Source organism: Pongo abelii, chromosome 13, assembly GCF_028885655.2.
Source record: "Pongo abelii isolate AG06213 chromosome 13, NHGRI_mPonAbe1-v2.0_pri, whole genome shotgun sequence".
Classification (NCBI taxonomy): Eukaryota; Metazoa; Chordata; class Mammalia; order Primates; family Hominidae; genus Pongo; species Pongo abelii.
The window spans coordinates 128,826,975-128,844,212 of NC_071998.2; the positions used below are offsets into that span (position 1 = coordinate 128,826,975).

Consider the following 17,238-nt stretch of genomic DNA (forward strand, 5'->3'; position numbering starts at 1 on the left):
GCGTGGCCTTACCGGGGAGGGGCGGGCGTCTGCCGCCAGGGGGCGCCGCGGGGCAGCAGGGTTGCACCTGGCGCTCGGCGCCCGCTCCTCTGCCGGCCTCCGAGACCCCGCGACCCCGCAGCCCCGCGCCGCCGCCTGGACCCGGCCCCGGCCCCGGCCCCAGCCCCTCCGCGGGATCCCGGCCCCTCCTCCAGCGCCGCCACGGGCCGCCATGGCCTCTCTGGGGGACCTGGTGCGCGCCTGGCACCTGGGCACGCAGGCTGTGGATCGCGGGGACTGGGCCCGCGCCTTGCACCTCTTCTCGGGCGTCCCGGCGCCGCCCGCCAGGCTGTGCTTCAACGCGGGCTGCGTGCACCTGCTGGCCGGGGACGCCGAGGCCGCGCTGCGGGTGAGCGGGGCGTGGGGAGGCCGGTGCGGGCGACGCCTCCGCCTGGAGCCCGTGGGGAGGGCCCTGCGCCCCTCCCCGACGGTCACGGGGTCGCCCTGCCGCCCCCGACCCAGCGAACGCCCCGGCAGGTGGGAGCCGAGCAGTGGGGGCCGCACCTGAACTGAGCGAGGCCGGGCTGGGGGGCGCGGCGGTCACCGGGAGAGGCCAGGGCCCGAGGGTGACTCACACCGGGAAGCGGGAAGCTGCTGGGCTGGGTCAGGCCCGAGGGGCCGCCCTGCCCTAAGGGGAAAGCGTTGCGCCTGTGGTCATGGCCGGGAGACCGGGTCAGTCTCCCCCTCTGAGCCCTCAGCCGTCCCCCAGCCCACTCCCCGAAACAGCCAGGAGTCCAGGGTGCCAGGGTGCAGCGGCCGAGGCCCTGCACGGAGCCTGATGCCCTTCCCGTGCCCGCTCGCGTTCCGGGGCCGCCTGTTCCTGCGCATCCCAAACGCCAGCGCTGCCCACCTCCTCTCAGTCCCAAGCACCCTGCAGAAGCAGGCAGGTGCCCACGGTTATTGAGGCTCGGTGACGGCAGCGATGAAAAGGAGAGGGAACTGCGAGCCGTGGGAGGGTCTCCACGCCCCTGACTCGCAAAATATCCCCCTTGGAGGAGACTGGGCAAAGCGCATGAGACCCCCCTCTCTTGTGTCTTAAAGCTGCGTACAAATTTACAATCACCTCCATAATTATTTCATTTTTTTGTTTGTTTCAAAGATGGAGTCTCATTCAGTCACCCAGGCTGACTCGAGTGCGGTGGCACGATCTCGGCTCACTGCAACCTCTGCCTCCCGGGTTCAAGCAATTCTCCTGCCTCAGCCTCCCTAGTAGCTGGGAGTACAGGCGCCCACTACCACGCCTGGCTAATTTAGTATTTTTAGTAGAAACGGGTTTCACCATGTTGGTCAGGCTGGTCTTGAACTCCTGACCTTAGGTGATCCACCCTCCTCAGCCACCTATAGTGGTGGGATTACACACATGAGCCACCTTGTCTGGCCCACAATGATTTCATTTTAAAATGTTATCCAAGAAAGGGAATGTAATCATTAGACACCAGGTGGTTTGCAACAAATCCTATGTCTGGGGCTAACCCAGTCACCTCGTGCTTGTGTGCCTGGTTTCACTACAGAGAGGGGACACAGTGAAAGTCAATACGACTAACCCACAGCATATGCATGTTAGGGATATGGGAACTTAAGAAAGCAGACGGAACAGCTATGATTCATAGAGCCGATCATGTGAGGGGCAGGCCAGGGTACAGAGGGTGTCGCTGGAACTGCTGTCTCTTGGTAGGAGCCTTGCGTGACGTTTGGGGCAGACAGGTGGGTTCTGCCGGCCCTGAGCAGCCTCCCCACATCAGGGCTGCGTGCCTGTGCTCAGCCGCCACACTTCACACCTGTGTGAACTCGGTTCAACGACAAGCCCCCCACTCAGCCAGATTTGTGAAAGAGAGACCGTAGCACCCTTCCTGTCACACACATTTAACTGATGGCCACGGTCCCTGTTCAGAATGTTGTGTGTCCTTTCTGAGTCTGGTTTAAGGAAGAGCTGTGCTTTACACACAGATAAACACATGAAGACGTGTGTTGTTCTTTCTGATTCTAATAGATTTCTAGTGTGTCATTTTGCATGAACTATCAAAAAAGGATTTTTATTTTATTTGTTTTTTGAGACGGAATCTCGCTCTGTCTTGCAGGCTGGAGTGCAGTGGTGCGATCTCAGCTCACTGCAACCTCTACCTCCCGGGTTCAAGCGATTCTCCTGCCTCAGCTTCCCGAGTAGCTGGGACTACAGGCGTGTGCTGCCATGCCCGGCTAATTTTTGTATTTTTAGTAGAGACGGGGTTTCACCATGTTGGCCAGGCTGGTCTCAAACTCCTGACCTCAGGTGATCCACCCGCCTCGGCTTCCCAACATGCTAGGATTACAGGCGTGAGCTGACATGCCCGGCCTGTAATGCAGTTCTTTAGCTGGTGACTCTGGGATCTGGGCTGTGTTATCTCGTCTCCAGTATGTGACAGCCAAGGTCGCCTGAGGTCAGGAGTTCGAGAATCTCTTGAACCCAGAGGCGGAGGCAGCAGTGAACCAAGATGAAGCCACTGCACTCCAGCCTGGGTGACAGAGCGAGACCCCGTCTCAAAAAAAAAAAAAAAAGGATTTTTAAAAGACAAAAATCTTGCATAACCCCACTCCCCAGAGGTAACTATTATTAACATACCGGAACACTTTTTTCTGGCCTCTGTCCTTGTGCTCATGGTAAACAAATCGGTTTTAGCAGCACCTCAGTGGGCTCTGCGCCCTGGATGGGTTGGGGTTGGGTGGGCTGTGGCAGCCTGAGTGGCGACAGCCCTGCCCAGGCAGGGGCTCCGAAGGTCCCTGGACAGGAGCAGGAGGGGCTGTGGGGGGTCCCCAGGGGCTGATGGAATTTTGTGGCCCTGTCACCCATCACTCTGTATCTGGGATGCTGCGTGACCAGGTTACAGACCTTGGCATCCCGTGGGCATTTTTGTCCCCAGGCATTCGACCAAGCCGTGACCAAGGACACCTGCATGGCGGTTGGCTTCTTCCAGCGAGGAGTGGCCAACTTCCAGCTGGCAAGGTGAGTACAGGGCTGCCTTGTTCCTTCTCTGACAGCCCTTTGTTTCCCTGCAGAGTCCACTCCTGCATCTCCTTCTCCCTCTCCACCCGCTCCCTCCTCTTGCCCAGCCCCTCCTCCATGGTTCCTGGCTCCAGGGAAACCTGGGCTGAGACTGAGGCCCTCGCCTCTGCTGAGCGCCACCCTTGGACACAGGTGGTCAGGTCCTCACTGCTTACCTGGGCTCTCTGCACCATGTCCCTTCCTAAAGGAGGAATGAGGGAAGGGAGACCATGGGGACTGCAGACCAGGCCGTGCCTCGGCCTCTCTGCTAGACGCTCATAGGCGCCATCCCAGGAGGGCAGGCTCTGTGGGGAAGTGGATCACAGTCCCAAGAGCCTTGCAGTCCTGCAATATCAAAACCCCTGAAATCTAAAATCCCAAAAAATATAATTTTAGAAAACATAAAGTTCTGTAAAACATATTTATTTACTTTTTAAAAATTGTTTTGAGAAGGAGCCTTGCTCTGTCATCCAGGCTGGAGTGCAATCGTGCGATCTCGGCTCACTGCAACCTCTGCCTCCTGGGTTCAAGCGATTCTCCTGCCTCAGCCTCCCAGGTAGCTGGGATTACAGGCGCCCGCCACCACGCCTGGCTAATTTTCTTATTTTTAGTAGAGACTGGGCTTCACCATGTTGGCCAGGCTGGTCTCGAACTCCTGACCTCAGGTGATCCACCCGCCTCGGCCTCCCAAAGTGCTGGGATTACAGGAATGAGCCACCTCGCCCAGCCTATTTACATGTTTTAAAGGGATTTATTTGAGAAACAAAAACACAACAGAACCCTTCATTGGCCGATAAAATAGACAAAAATAACATCCATATTTTTTCAAGCACAAATTCATGCACGCTAGCGACAGGCTCACGGGTGTGAGAACTATGAGCAGATGAACAGTGCTCATGAGGAGCTAGGTCAGAAGGGGGAAGACGTAGGTGCGTAGACTCTGGCTGGTGATTGTGTGCACCTGGCTTTATAACTGGTCATCAAAGCACCAAGATGAACAACCCATCTTCTAACAAGATCCATCAAAGGCTTCAGGGACCACCACATACGCAGTCACCCAGAGAGCCAGGATCTCGAGACGTTTTACCTTTCAGAAAGGCAGATGAACGAAAAAGCCATTTCTTCCTTTACTGAGGAGTCCCAGCATTCGGGATTATGGCTGTGGGACTGTCCCTTTCTGGATTACGATCCAGACCCCTCTGGGGCAGCCTCTCCTTCAGATCGGCACGGGAAGCCGGCCTGGAGGAGAAGCCTCTCTGGCAGGCGCTGGGGAGCTCCCAGCAAGGCTTGGAAGGAGGCTCAGAGTTTGGAGGGGGAGCCCCCATGGGGTGGGGGGCCTGAGAAGCAGGAGGGAAATAACCAGGGCTCTCTGCACAGTTCAGAAGTGAGGCCTGGGGGTGGGCAGGGGCCCAGGAAGCTGAGTCTGAGCTGGGAAAATGCTGGAGCCCCAGCACACAGTGACCCCCACACCCACTCAGCACACATGTGCATGGAACCCTGGCCCACCAGACCTGAGTATGGAGACCTAGGCACCGCACTGCCCTCCCTCAGGTCTCCTTGGAACCAGGTGTTGGGGGCGGCTGGAGCGGGGATGGTGTGAAAGCTGCCTAACCCCAGCCCCGTCTCCACCCTGTGCTGCTGAGGGGACCCCGGCTGCCCACAGGTTCCAGGAGGCTCTGTCTGACTTCTGGCTGGCCCTGGAGCAGCTGAGGGGCCACGCTGCCATTGACTACATGCAGCTGGGCCTGCGGTTCAAGCTGCAAGCGTGGGAGGTGAGGCCGGGCAGGGCTCACTGTGCTGCTGGCTGTGGGGCGTCCGCAGGCGGCAGCACCGTCACAGCAGGGCCCTGTGGACTGGGAGCACCTCTGGCCGAAGCTCTTGGTGCCATGGAATCCCCTGGCCACTCCTTGACCCGCAGGAGGTTCTGGTGGCAGTAGAGGTGGAGGGACCATTTTGTGCCATTTCAGGCCACCGGGGGTGGCTCCACCCAGGAGGAGGGCAGAGGCGAAAGGCTGCTGGTGGGCAGGGAGCAGGCAGGGGGTCGTGCCCACCCTCCACTGTGCCCCCAGCCCTTTCCTGGCTGCCTGGAACGTGTTGGCACCGAGAGAGGGGTGCTGAGAGGGTCCCCCCACCAGACCCCGGAAATGCACCACCCTGAAGCCTTCTGGGAACAGCATTGTCTTAGAACGAAAAGATGGAAGGGAAAGCCAACTGGTGTGGGTCTGGAGCCAGGTGGGGGCCCGCCAGCCCAGGACACAGAGCGGTGCAGGGGAGGGGCTGGGTGGGGGGATTGGGAGAGGAGCTGGGTGGGGAGACGGGGAGGGGCCGGGTGGGGGGACTGGGGGAGGGCCTGGGTGGGGCATCAGGCTCCTGCCATCACCTTGGCCCCACTCCCAGGTGCTATACAATGTGGCGTCGGCACAGTGCCAGCTGGGGCTCTGGACAGAGGCGGCCGGCAGCCTAAGGGAGGCCATGTCCAAGTGGCCGGAGGGGTCCCTGAATGGCCTGGACTCAGCCCTGGACCAAGTGCAGGTGAGGAGTGCCAGCCCGGTCATGGTTTTGGGCCGGTGCCTACCACAGCCCCTCAAGACCAATTTCATGAGATGAAGAAGCTTCTGGAGGGAGATGGCCCTAGTGCCCAGTTTCGGGTGCCAGGCGGGGGCTTCCTGTGGCCTGCGGGAAGGGGGTGGGGGGCCCGAGTGGCCCCTTCTGCTCCAAGGCACAGGGGCTCTGCAGCTGCAGGCCTGGTTGGTCACCCCGTCTGCATCTGCTGGATACCCACCCCCTCCAGAGACGGGGCTCACTGCCGCCACGGCAGGTCCCCAGGGGCGAGGTCTTCCGGCCCCACCGGTGGCACCTGAAGCACCTGGAGCCCGTGGATTTCCTGGGCAAGGCCAAGGTAAAGGTGGGGGCGGTGTCCCGGGGCATTGCGGCTGGTGCTGAGCCCTCGAACTGTGTTCCCAGGGATGGGGGGTGTGCAGTCCAGGCCACCCTGAAGGCCAGGAGGGTAGAGAATGGCCCACAGCCATCCTCAAACTGGCGCCCACGGCAGGGGGGCGGTGCCCCAAATGGGGCTGTGACCTTGGAGGCAGAGCCCACTAGAGCCGGCTGCATTGGAGGGGGCTCCAGCTCTTCCCACAAGGACCCTGTAGGTGCCACCCTGCCCCCAGACCGGGCTGTGGCCACAGCCACTGCCTTGCCCCCTCCCAGAGTCCCCGTGTCTCTCTGCATCCTTTTGTGCCTTTGTGTCCCTGCCACAGACAGCAAGGTCCTGGGGGGGTGCCTGTGTCCCTGCCACAGACAGCGAGATCCCGGGGGGTCCCTGTGTCCCTGCCACAGACAGCGAGGTCCCGTGGGGTGCCTGTGTCCCTGCCACAGACAGCGAGGTCCCGGGGGGTCCCTGTGTCCCTGCCACAGATAGCGAGGTCCCGGGGGGTCCCTGTGTCCCTGCCACAGATAGCGAGGTTCCGGGGGGTCCCTGTGTCCCTGCCACAGATAGCGAGGTCCTGGGGGGGTCTCCCTATGTCCCTGCCACAGATAGCGAGGTCCCGGGGGGGTGCCTATGTCCCTGCCACAGATAGCGAGGTCCCGGGGGGGTCTCCCTGTGTCCCTGCCACAGATAGCGAGGTCCCTGGGGGGGTCCCTATGTCCCTGCCACAGATAGCGAGGTCCCGGGGGGGTCTCCATGTGTCCCTGCCACAGATAGCGAGGTCCTGGGGGGGGTCTTCATGTGTCCCTGCCACAGATAGCGAGGTCCCGTGGGGTTGCCTGTGTCCCTGCCACAGATGGCGAGGTCCCGGGGGGGGGGGGTCTCCCTGTGTCCCTGCCACAGATAGCGAGGTCCCTGGGGTGGGTCCCTATGTCCCTGCCACAGATAGCGAGGTCCCCTCCATGTGTCCCTGCCACAGATAGTGAGGTCCCGGGGGGGTCTCCCTGTGTCCCTGCCACAGATAGCGAGGTCCCTGTGGGGGGGTCCCTATGTCCCTGCCACAGATAGCGAGGTCCCGGGGGGGTCTCCATGTGTCCCTGCCACAGATAGCGAGGTCTCACGGGGGCAGGGGCTGCAGTCCGACAGTCTGGGCCACGTCACGACCACACTTGGGTCAGAGCCAGGCAGCACCCCTAAAGTCACAGGAATGGGGAGCTGCTCACCCCCAAAGTCAGGGAGCAAAACATGGTGGAGAAGAAGAACTCCTGGTGGGCAAAGAGTGGGTCACCCTTGCCTGGCCGCGCGCCTGGCTGGCCACACCCCATTGACTGGCCACGCCCCCTCAGTCATATGCGCTGTGCCCAGGCTGACCCCTGTGTCATCCAGTGCAGCTGCCCAGCGGGGGAGGCCTAGGGGTGGGCGAAGCCGGGCTCTGAGCTGTTAATGCATTAACTTAGAGTCCGCATATCACAGTAGAGTGCTGTTTATAAGAAACAAAAATGTTTTTAAAGTTGTGCTAAAAATAAGTTAACATTGCAGCAGATGTTTTTCTCCATCAGACATTTCCCTCCATGGTGGTCTGGCAGACGGGGGCCGGGCATGGGCAGCTATCATCCAGCCCCTGGGGACTTAGAGCTGCGGGGCGCGGTTGGGCAGGCTGCAGGGAGCAGACCCCGCTGGGCCGCTGATCCCTGACCCAGCGCCCCCACTGTCCCCGCCAGGTGGTGGCCTCTGCCATCCCCGATGACCAGGGCTGGGGCGTGCGCCCTCAGCAGCCACAGGTGGGTTTGCGGCCCCTCAGACCCCTGCCTGGCCTCAACCAGCTTTCTGGGAAAGAAAATGCTGCACAAGCTCTGAGCCCTCCTGGGGCCGCAAAGTTCCTCTGATGGGAGGTGTGGGGTGGCCGTCCCATCCCTGTGTGAGACCTGGGGAAACCACTCTTCAAGGTTCGGGAGGAGGGAGGGTGGCCCCCGACCCTTAACCAGAGCGAGGTTGTTGCTTTGTGTCCACAGGGACCAGGAGCGAACCATGATGCCAGGTAGGAGGGGCCGGCTAGGCCCTGCGAGCGTGTCCCTTTCCTGCTCGGCAGAGGCCCTCCACATGGGCCCACGCGGGCCGGGCACAGGAGGGCACTCAGATGGGCAGGGCCTGAGAGCCTCCCTCCTCTCCCTAGGTCCCTAATCATGGACTCCCCAAGAACTGGCACCGACCAGGGCCCCCTCAATGCAGAGACAGAGGTCGGTGCTGACCGCTGCACGTCGACCGCCTACCAGGAGCAGGTGCGTGAGCCTGGGCCTCTTCCCCTGCTGGGGGTCGGCGCTTCTGCTGCCTCCGCGGACCGGGGACCACAGTGGGACCAACATGAGGGTGGAGGGAGCAGCTCACTGTGGGGTAGACGGGGCCGGGCTCACCCGTGGTCCTGGCCCAGCCCAGCCAGATGGGAGGGTGCCTGGCTGTACCCGAGGCGAGTGGGCAATCGGCCATCAGGACAGGAGAGAGGTGGTGTCCAGTGGAGACATCCAGGTAGCCCTGCAGGCCCTCAGCCCCCAGGACCACCTCAGCTTGGCCACGGCCCCTCCCCTCCCACTGAGCTGCAAGTGACCAGGAGTGACCCAGCTGGGGACAGGCAGCAGGCAGGACAGCTCTGGAGGGGCCCCAAGGCTCCCGCCCCCCCATGGGGGCCCAGCAGCAACCCCATCCCCCCTGTCCTCCCAGACACCTGTGGCACCTGGGGAGAGGCGGAGGAAGGCAGGAACCCCAGCTGCTCCCAGGGTGGCAGCCGTGGGCAGAGGCTCTGCTGCAGGATCCGGGAGGCACAGAGGAGGCACCTGCGTTTCACGCTGGGCGCATCTGAGGATGCGATCAGGAAGCAGGCCCGGCACTCTCTCTACGGATGCCCACTCCCAGTTTAACCATGGCATCCCGGGCACAAGGGCGCCCTCCAAGCCGTGCTCCACTAATTCCCTCAGGGTTTGGAACTATTTGCCCAGTTCCCACAATGGGCCTTTAAGCCCTCGTCCTTCCTAACTTAAGGCAACTTCAACCATCTGATAAATCTAATAATAAGTTACAATCGAGGCCGGGCACAGTGGCTCATGTCTGTAGTCCCAGCACCGTGGGAGGCTGAGGTGGGAGGATTGCTTGAGCCTGGGAGGTGGAGGCTGCAGTGAGCCATGACAGCGCCACTCCACTCCGGCCTGGGCAAGAGAGCGAGACCCTGTCTAAAAAAAAAAAAAAAAAAAAAAAAAGCCAGGCGCAGTGGCTCACGCCTGTAATCCCAGCACTTCGGGAGGCCGAGGCAGGTGGATCACAAGGTCAGGAGATCGAGACCATCCTGGCCAACATGGTGAAACCCTGTCTCTACTAAAAATACAAAAAATTAGCTGGGCGTGGCGGCGGGCGCCTGTAGTCCCAGCTACTCAAGAGGCTGAGCCAGGAGAATGGCGTGAACCCAAGAGGCGGAGCTTGTAGTGAGCCGAGGTGGCGTCACTGTACTCCAGCCTGGGCGACAGAGCGAGACTCCATCTCAAACAACAACAACAACAACAACGCCTGACCCTCAGGGTCTAGCAAGCGCTGGGCTGTGACTTTGTGACTTGCAGGCGGTGAACTCGTCCCCTGCTCAGTGCCCAACTCAGGGCACACGGTTAACGTCGAGCCCACACAGAGGCTGGGGGCCAGGGACTGGGTCCTCAGCTTCCTGGGGTCACTGGGGAGCCCACCCACCTGGAGCTGCCACCTCGGTGGGCCTGGGGGGACGGGGTGCTCCCTCCTGGTGACAGGCAGCCTCTAGGTCTGCAGGGACCCAGCCCCATCCTAAGGCAGCCGACTTGTGGCCAGTGCCCTGAATTCAACGCCCACAGGCCGCCTGCTGGGCGCTGGCCGGGCACACAGGCCATACCCTTGCTGTGGGCTCTGCAAGGACAGTACTGGCCTCCAGCACCTGACCACCCCAGCCCACCCAGCCTGTGCTTCTCTTGCAGAGGCCCCAGGTGGAGCAAGTTGGCAAACAGGCTCCTCTCTCCCCAGGTATGGGGGTCCTCAGCGGTGGGGTCCCTGGGTGAAGGAGGAAGCTGCTGGTGTGTGGGTGCCGGCTGCCCTCTACCCACAGGGCCCATTTTAGTGGGAGTGGCCGTGTCACTCTTGCTCTGTCTTACAGGGCTGCCGGCGATGCGGGGGCCTGGCCCCGTCCACTGTGAGGACCCTGCGGGTGCTGGGGTAAGAGGTTCCAGACTCTTCACCTGTCAGTCACCTGAGGGAGGCCGAGGCCAAGCCCCATCCCTCAGAATCAAGGCTTGCAAGCCCCCCTCACCTGCCCAGTCTCTGCCCACACCTCTCGGGCTGAAGACGGCCGTGACCAGGCCCTGAGCCTCAGCGGCCATCCCTCCCGCTCCTGCCTGGCCCCAGGGAGCAGGTGTGGGGGGCTCCGAGCCCCTGGTGACCGTCACCGTGCAGTGCGCCTTCACCATGGCCCTGAGGGCACGAAGAGGAGCCGACCTGTCCAGCCTGCGGGCACTGCTGGGCCAAGCCCTCCCTCACCAGGCCCAGCTTGGGCAACTCAGGTGGGCCAGGAAGCCCCTGGTGGCTGCAGTGGAGCTGGGCACCCCCCCAACTGAGGCAGCTGCTGGAAGGGGGGTGGCAGAGGTCACCGCCCTCCCTGCAGACCCTACCCAGGAGGCCCCCTCTGAGAAATCTCTTTGCAGTTACCAAGCCCCAGGTGAGGAAGGGCACTGGGTCCCCATCCCCAAGGAGGAGTCGCTGCAGAGGGCCTGGCTGGACACAGCTGCCTGCCCCAGGGGGCTGCAGCTGCAGTGCAGGGTGAGCCGAGGGCGGTGCAGGGGCAGGGGCAGGGGCAGGGGCAGGGGCAGGGGCCCCCTGAGGGGCGGTGGAGCCCCCTCCTCCCAGTGCCCGGCCCGACCTGCAGCCCACTTTCCTGCCTCAGGGAGCCGGGGGCCGGCCGGTCCTCTACCAGGTGGTGGCCCAACATGGCTACTCTGCCCAGGGGCCAGAGGACCTGGGCTTCCGACAGGGGGACACGGTGGACGTCCTGTGTGAAGGTAGGGTGGGCATGGCCCTTCCCAGGCAGCACCGCAGTGCCCGGGGTGTGGGGGGCTCAGGGCTTGGCCTGTGCCGTGAGCAGACATGGCACCCAGAGGCCACGCCTGGGTAACGCCCTGCACAGCCCAACGTTCCCCTTGCAGTGGACCAGGCGTGGCTGGAGGGCCACTGTGACGGCCGCATCGGCATCTTCCCCAAGTGCTTCGTGGTCCCCGCCAGCCCTCGGATGTCAGGAGCCCCCGGCCGCCTGCCCCGATCCCAGCAGGGAGATCAGCCCTAGCAATGCTGTGTCCACGAGCTTTAATAAAAACAACCCCCACTGCAGTCTAACCCTCCAAGTGGGTGTGGGAAGCCGGGCTGGCCCAGCAGAAGCCCCCAGGCCTGGACTCCATCTATCCGCTCAGACAACAACAGGGAGAGCGGGGGTCCAGGCGGGGCAGCTCCCTCCCCTCCGCCCCTCTCCGCCCCTCCTGAGGCCCCGTCAGGAGCAGGACCCCTGTGCCTCCGTGGTCTTGCTCTGTTTGCAGGCAGCATGTGGCCCTGCAGTCACACAGCCTGGAGACACCACGAGTCCTGGCGGCCTGCGTGCGGAAAGGCACCTACGGCCCTGGAAGCCCAGTTGCGGAAGGCGGGGGGCGGGCAGGGACGCCGGGAGGGGAGGCCATGCAGCCTCTGTGGCCAGCATCACCCTGACGGTGCCCTGGAGGTGGCTGTCACCTGACCGTGGGCAGAGCCACAGAGCAAGGCCCCACGGCGCTCAGGGCTCAGGAAGCCTCCGGCGTCCGGGACACAGCCGCCTGTGGGCTCTGTGGGGGCCACCTCCGCCTTCCCACTAGTCCTGCAACCAGAAGAGCTGGACCGAGGCAGCCCCCACCACCGCCACCAGGGCCAGCACCATGAACACCACTTTGGCCACCCAGATGCCGTCGCTCGCTGCCCACCGCTGAGCCGGCGCGTCGGCCGGGATCATCCCGGTCAGGTTCAGCATGTAGCCCAGTGTCCAGCCAATGTCCACACCGCCCGCCTGCGGGACACACGGCTGCTCAGGGCTGCGGGGCAGCTACCCCAGGACCATGACCTGCCCGCGCCCACGCCCTGCCCACGCCCAGGGGAGGCAGTCACCTGCTTTCGGAACTCGAGGCTGGGCCAAGTCTCCTCGCTGAACCCGTAGCCCTCATGCAGGAGGGTGAGGATGTACAGGCCTGAGGCACAGTAGTCCCGCAGCCAGCGGTCCTGCCCAGGGTAGCTGGCTTCCACCTGGGGCCCAGGAGGCCAAGAGGCCAGGTGAAGGCCCCTGATCCCCAGTCATGCGGGGACCGCCCCATCTGCCCTGGCCAACCTGAGCACACAGGCAACAAGAGGGTGCTGGCCAGTGGTAGAGATCCCCTCCCTGGCCCCACTGACCAGTTACGTGGTGTGGGCTGCGGTCCCCTCTTGGCGGGCCAGAGGCTGGGCCCAGCTGCAGCCGTGGCCACAGCCTCCTACCTGGAGTGGCATGGCCTGGAGCTGTCCTCCGCTCTTGCCTCCCCTGGCCCTGCTGGCCGCGCTGCCCAGAATGAGGCTCCAGCATCCTGCCCGGGGCAGCCCTGCACCCTCAGGGACCCTCGCTGCAGCCAGGGAGCCCAGGGCCCACCCACCAGTTTCCAGGGCCTCTGGCAAAACTCCCAGATGGTGGCGTTGACCGTGCTCAGGGGCTGCCCGGAGGTGAGATTCAGGAAGTGGAAGGTGTAGTAGAAGTTGGAGAAGGCCTGAGTGAGAGGGGAGGCGGCTGTGCCTTAGCTGTGGCCACGCTGGGTCAGATCCCCACCCCACCCGGGCTCCCAGAGCTCCCAAGAGCCCCCAAGGCCCCTCCTGGGCCTGCTGGAGTCAGACAGGCACCTGAGGCCCCACAAGGAAGCCTGGACCCCTGGTGGGGGCAGTGTGGGTGCTCACATAGAACTGGCCCTGCAGCGGGGGCTGGTAGACCCCGTTGAAGGCACAGTCCTCCTGGCCCTGGCAGCTGGAGAAGTTGAAAAGTTCCCGGATGGCTGAGACGCAGGCCCCAGGGTTGCCTGTCCCTTCAACTGTGAGGTTCTGGGGGAGGCTCAGCGGGGGTGTGGTGTGGACACAGGGTGACTCATACAGCGGGGCCAGGGCCAGTGTGGTCTGGTAGCCGCTGAGGTAGCACGGGTGACGGAGCAGGGCAGCCGGGCGGCTCTGCAGAGGGCAGGGAGGCCTGAGCACCAGCCCCACACCTGCAGCCCTGTGCACCCTCCCCGGGGCCGGATGACCCACACCAGCCCCACGCCCATAGCCCTGTGCACCCTCCCCGGGGCCGGATGACCCACACCAGCCCCACGCCCATAGCCCTGTGCACCCTCCCCGGGGCCGGATGGCCCACGCCAGCCCCGCGCCCATAGCCCCCTGCACCTTCCCCGGGGCCGGATGACCCACACCAGCCCTACATCCATAGCCTGTGCACCCTCCCCGGGGCCGGATGACCCACGCCAGCCCTACACCCATACCCCGTGTGCCCTCCCTGGGGCCGGATGACCCACACCAGCCCCGTGCCCATAGCCCTGTTCCCACAGCCCCGTGCACCCTCCCCAGGGCCAGCTAACCTGCACCAGCCCCACAAGGAGCCTGCTCAGCATCTGGTCCCGTCCAAAGCAGAGGTAGCTGTGAGTGTAGACGCTGTAGTCGGAGCCGTAGAGGCGAAAATCGGCCTGGGTGCTCTTGTCCAAGATGGGGCCCCCAGGCATGAACGTGATCTGGGTGGAGGCCCCCCCCATGTCCAGGGCGCCCACCAGCGTCTCCTCCGGAGGCTGGATCCATTCTCCAGTGAAGGAGTACTGGGCACAGAAGGGGCCACTCAGCTGGGAGCAGCCACCCGGACCCCGCCCCAGTCAGCCAGCCCCAGACACCAGCCCCTCGCAGACCAGCCCCCGCCCTCAGGCTGCCTGTGGCACCTTGACCAGCGTCCCCAAGCCGTAGTTGACAGTGATCCAACCAAAGGCACCTTCGTCCTGCCCGGCCAGGAGCTCAGCACCCCAAAAGTCCACGGGAGACCGGCCCAGGACCTGGGTGATTGCTGCAAAGATGTCCCTGGCCTGAGAGCTGTTCTTCTGGCTGGGCACAGAGGACCAGGGGCTGGAGCTGGCTGGAAGCCTGGGCCCGGCCCCACCCTGCCTGCCACGCTGGCTGAGACCATGGCTTCTGCAGCCACTCCCCGTGGGTGCTAAGGCCATGCCTGCCTCACCTGAGCAACCTCATGCCAGCCGTGGCCCCCAGGAACGTGGGTGTTTTCCGATGCTGGGCCTCTGGGATCAGCACCAGAGCCTCCTCCAAGCAGCCCTGCAGGCTCTCACCAGCCTGCGCAGGATTAGAAGCGTAGGAGGAGATTCCAGGCCCTGGAACAGTCCCCGGGGACAGAGCTCCAGACCCCGCAGGCTGGCTGGGCTGAAAGGCAGCCCCCAAAGACGTGACCACCTCCTGACCCCTGGTGTGGCCACCAGCCAAGGGCTGCGTGGAGCGCTCAGGCTGGAGGAAGCAGGAAGGACCCTAACCCAGAGCCTCTGGAGGGGGTGTGGCCCTGTCCACACCTTGTTTTCAGACTTCTAGAATGCTGAGAAATAAGCTGCTACTGTTTTAAGCCCCCACTTTGTGGTAATTTGTTACCAGAGCCCCCAGGAAACAAATTCGGGGCCTCCTGTTTTCCCCTCAGGATCCTGGAGTGCAGGCACCCCTGTAACTACCAGCCTCGGCCGCCAGCACCACATGGTGCCAGGGTGGGGAGCACCAGGGGCCAGAGGGGGTCAGGGCTGGAGGCAGCAGACGCTGGGCAGACCCAGGCCAGGCCATGAGAATCTGACTGCTCACCAGGATCAGGCAGGGAGGTCCCCAGAGTGCCACCGCGTGAACTCAGGCTCCGGCCCAGCACCCATGCCTGGCGTGTGAGCTCGGCCAAGTCACTGAACCTCTCCAAACCCTTTCCTTTCCATGCAGCTGGGAATCCCAGCCAGGCAGCGACGGGCAGGTCCCAGCACCCATGCCTGGTGGGTGAGCTCGGCCAAGTCACTGAACCTCTCCAAACCCTTTCCGTGCAGCTGGGAATCCCAGCCAGGCAGCGACGGGTAGGTCCCAGCACCCATGCCCATTAACTGCCCGCTAACCTTCCACCTGACAGGCCAGGGCCTGGCTGACCACACCCGTGCCATTCTCCTTGTTCGCCGGCCACTGATACAGGAAGAGGGACGTGTGGGAGGAGCCCGCATCAAACACGATCCCAAACTGGGGAGACAGTGGGATGAGTGGGAGGCAACACCTGTGGACCCGGCCCGGCCTCCCCTGCCGGCAGGGACGCACCTTGATGTCTGTGGGCAGGAGCACGCTGGTGGCCTCCACCAGGAGGAGAATGAGTGCAGTGAGGCCTGAGACCCCCGAGGCCCCCAACAGGGCCAAGAAGACCTGCTCCTTCCGGGACAGCCCCATGGTGCAGGTGGTACTGGTTCCTGCGGGGGGACAGCTGTGGGCACCCAGGCTGCACTTGGTGTCCCCATCCCACCCTCCAGAGGCAGAGGCTTCGCTTCCCATCTCCCTGGAGATGCACCCCTGGACAGCCACTCGCCTTAGAGGCATCCCCGGGGCTCAGACGGCCTCCCGTGGCCTTAGAGGCATCCCCGGGGCTCAGACGGCTCCTGTGGCCAAGGACCACTCCCCAGGAACCACGCCTGCCAGGGGTGCCACAGGCATCAGAGGGCTCTGTGGGAGGGGGGCGGGGGGCAGCAGGGGCCTCGTCTGGGGACACAGCCCCAGCAGGACCCAAGTAGCCCCCCTCGGACTCCCTTGGATGGGACTCGCGGAGCTGCCCCCACCATGTGATGGGGCCACCCTGTGTCCCCACCCCTCGGTCCTGCCTCTCCCGTGCCACCCTCCCCAAGAGCAGCCACAGCTCCAGCCTGCACTGGGGGCCCAGGGCTCTGCCTCCTCTCTGTGGCCCCCACCCCAGGCTCTCCCAGGGTGGGGGTTTCTCTCTGGAGCCCTGAGGGGACTGTTGCCGAGGGGCTGTGGTTGAGTCCAAGGTGAGGCCAGTCATCCTAGGAAGCCGAGTGTGAGGCTTCTTAACGACATCGGTTTCTCTGGAAATCCAGCCCAAGACTTCTCTAATCTGACTCTGCACCTTCTTAGCTGGCGCCAGATGGCCCCTGGACGGGAGGTGGACCCAGGAATGCCATCTGAGGGGCCTGGGCTTCTCTAGCCCTCTGGCCAAGGTGTCCACCTCCTCCTCTGCCCAAACGCCCCGCAAGGGTCTCAGCTCTCAAACTACCCCAGGCCGACCCTGTGCCCCATACAGCCCCACTTCACACGGGTACCACTGCCCAAAGGAGTGGTCAAAGCCAGAAACTGCCTGCCAAGGTCCCGGCACCTGAACCCCATGTGACTGTGTCCTGTCGTGTTCCCCCGGGAAACGTTGCACCCACACTGAGTGGCAGGTGCGGGTGCTGCCCTGGTCCTGACCTGGGGCTCCTGGGCACGTGGAAAGTGGGACACGCTGTGGAGTCCTCACGCAATTCTGTATGTTGGGGGGATATAACCCCATTTTAAGGAGGATAGATGACAGAGGCTCAGAGAGGACAGGAGGCCAGTCCAGCCCAGACAGGGCCCAGCCTGTGTCCCCAACCAGCACCCAGGCACAGGCCACCTCATAGGGACAAACAGGTGACAGGGGCCAGGAACATAGGGACTCCACACCCAGAAGATGTAGCCACCTGAGACCCCCAGGCCTGAGCCTCCAGGTAGGCAAAGAGGATGGAGCAACCTCTCCCACACTCAAAAGACCCCCCCAGACCAGAACAGCCTCCCAGATCAGAACAGCTCCCCAGACCAGGACACCCCCTCAGACAGAACAGTCCCCCAGACCAGGACAGCCACCCAGACCAGGACAGCCCCCCCAGACCAGGAGAGCCACCCCAGACCAGGAGAGCCCCCCAGACCAGGACACCCCTCAGAACAGTCCCCGAGACCAGGACAGCCCCCCCAAACCAGGACACCCCCTCACACAGAACGGACTCCTAGATCAGGACAGCCCCCCAGACCAGGACAGGTCCCCCAGGACATCCCCTTGGGCCCTCACCTGGGCTGGCTGCCCACTTCCCGGAGCGGCAAGGAGGAAGCTGTGCTCAGGCGTGTCTGTGTCCGCGCACCTGGCGTCCAG

The 17,238-nt window shown here is 63.5% G+C and overlaps 2 protein-coding genes across 5 annotated transcripts; one reads left to right on the top strand and one right to left on the bottom strand.

Annotated features, from left to right (window-relative positions):
- Positions 1-41: 41 nt before the first annotated feature.
- Positions 42-11,426, top strand: NOXA1 (NADPH oxidase activator 1). Of its 4 annotated transcripts, XM_024252370.3 has the most exons (14): positions 49-388; positions 2,937-3,019; positions 4,722-4,830; positions 5,456-5,590; positions 5,850-5,957; positions 7,709-7,768; positions 8,000-8,025; positions 8,161-8,266; positions 9,971-10,016; positions 10,147-10,205; positions 10,395-10,549; positions 10,691-10,805; positions 10,930-11,044; positions 11,189-11,426. In XM_024252370.3, exons 1-14 carry the CDS (start codon positions 212-214, stop codon positions 11,323-11,325), a joined length of 1,431 nt encoding a protein of 476 aa, XP_024108138.2. In that variant the 5' UTR covers positions 49-211; the 3' UTR covers positions 11,326-11,426. The 4 variants fall into 4 exon arrangements, with proteins under 4 accessions (XP_054377267.1, XP_054377266.1, XP_024108138.2 ...); XM_054521291.2 differs by having other exon boundaries at positions 45-388; positions 10,395-10,805; XM_054521292.2 differs by lacking the exon at positions 5,850-5,957 and having other exon boundaries at positions 42-388; positions 10,395-10,805.
- An 81-nt stretch (positions 11,427-11,507) lies between these two features.
- Positions 11,508-16,976, bottom strand: ENTPD8 (ectonucleoside triphosphate diphosphohydrolase 8). Its single transcript, XM_054521289.1, has 9 exons — positions 15,390-16,976; positions 15,197-15,314; positions 14,284-14,434; positions 13,994-14,153; positions 13,646-13,876; positions 12,978-13,241; positions 12,683-12,793; positions 12,168-12,302; positions 11,508-12,069 (listed from the first exon to the last, which is right to left on the bottom strand). Exons 1-9 carry the CDS (start codon positions 15,660-15,662, stop codon positions 11,878-11,880), a joined length of 1,635 nt encoding a protein of 544 aa, XP_054377264.1. The 5' UTR covers positions 15,663-16,976; the 3' UTR covers positions 11,508-11,877.
- Positions 16,977-17,238: the final 262 nt, after the last annotated feature.

Excerpts from the sequence above, each read along its gene's own strand:
- NOXA1 (XM_054521291.2), top strand. The coding sequence starts at position 212 with ATGGCCTCTCTGGGGGACCTGGTGCGCGCCTGGCACCTGGGCACGCAG. Across the intron at positions 5,591-5,849 it reads CAGCCCTGGACCAAGTGCAG|AGACGGGGCTCACTGCCGCC; the intron begins GTGAGGAGTGCC and ends CACCCCCTCCAG. Across the intron at positions 10,806-10,929 it reads GGCTGCAGCTGCAGTGCAGG|GGAGCCGGGGGCCGGCCGGT; the intron begins GTGAGCCGAGGG and ends TTCCTGCCTCAG.
- ENTPD8 (XM_054521289.1), bottom strand. The coding sequence starts at position 15,662 with ATGCCTCTAAGGCGAGTGGCTGTCCAGGGGTGCATCTCCAGGGAGATG. Across the intron at positions 14,154-14,283 it reads GCTGGCATGAGGTTGCTCAG|CCAGAAGAACAGCTCTCAGG; the intron begins GTGAGGCAGGCA and ends CTCTGTGCCCAG. Across the intron at positions 13,877-13,993 it reads GCTTGGGGACGCTGGTCAAG|TACTCCTTCACTGGAGAATG; the intron begins GTGCCACAGGCA and ends TTCTGTGCCCAG.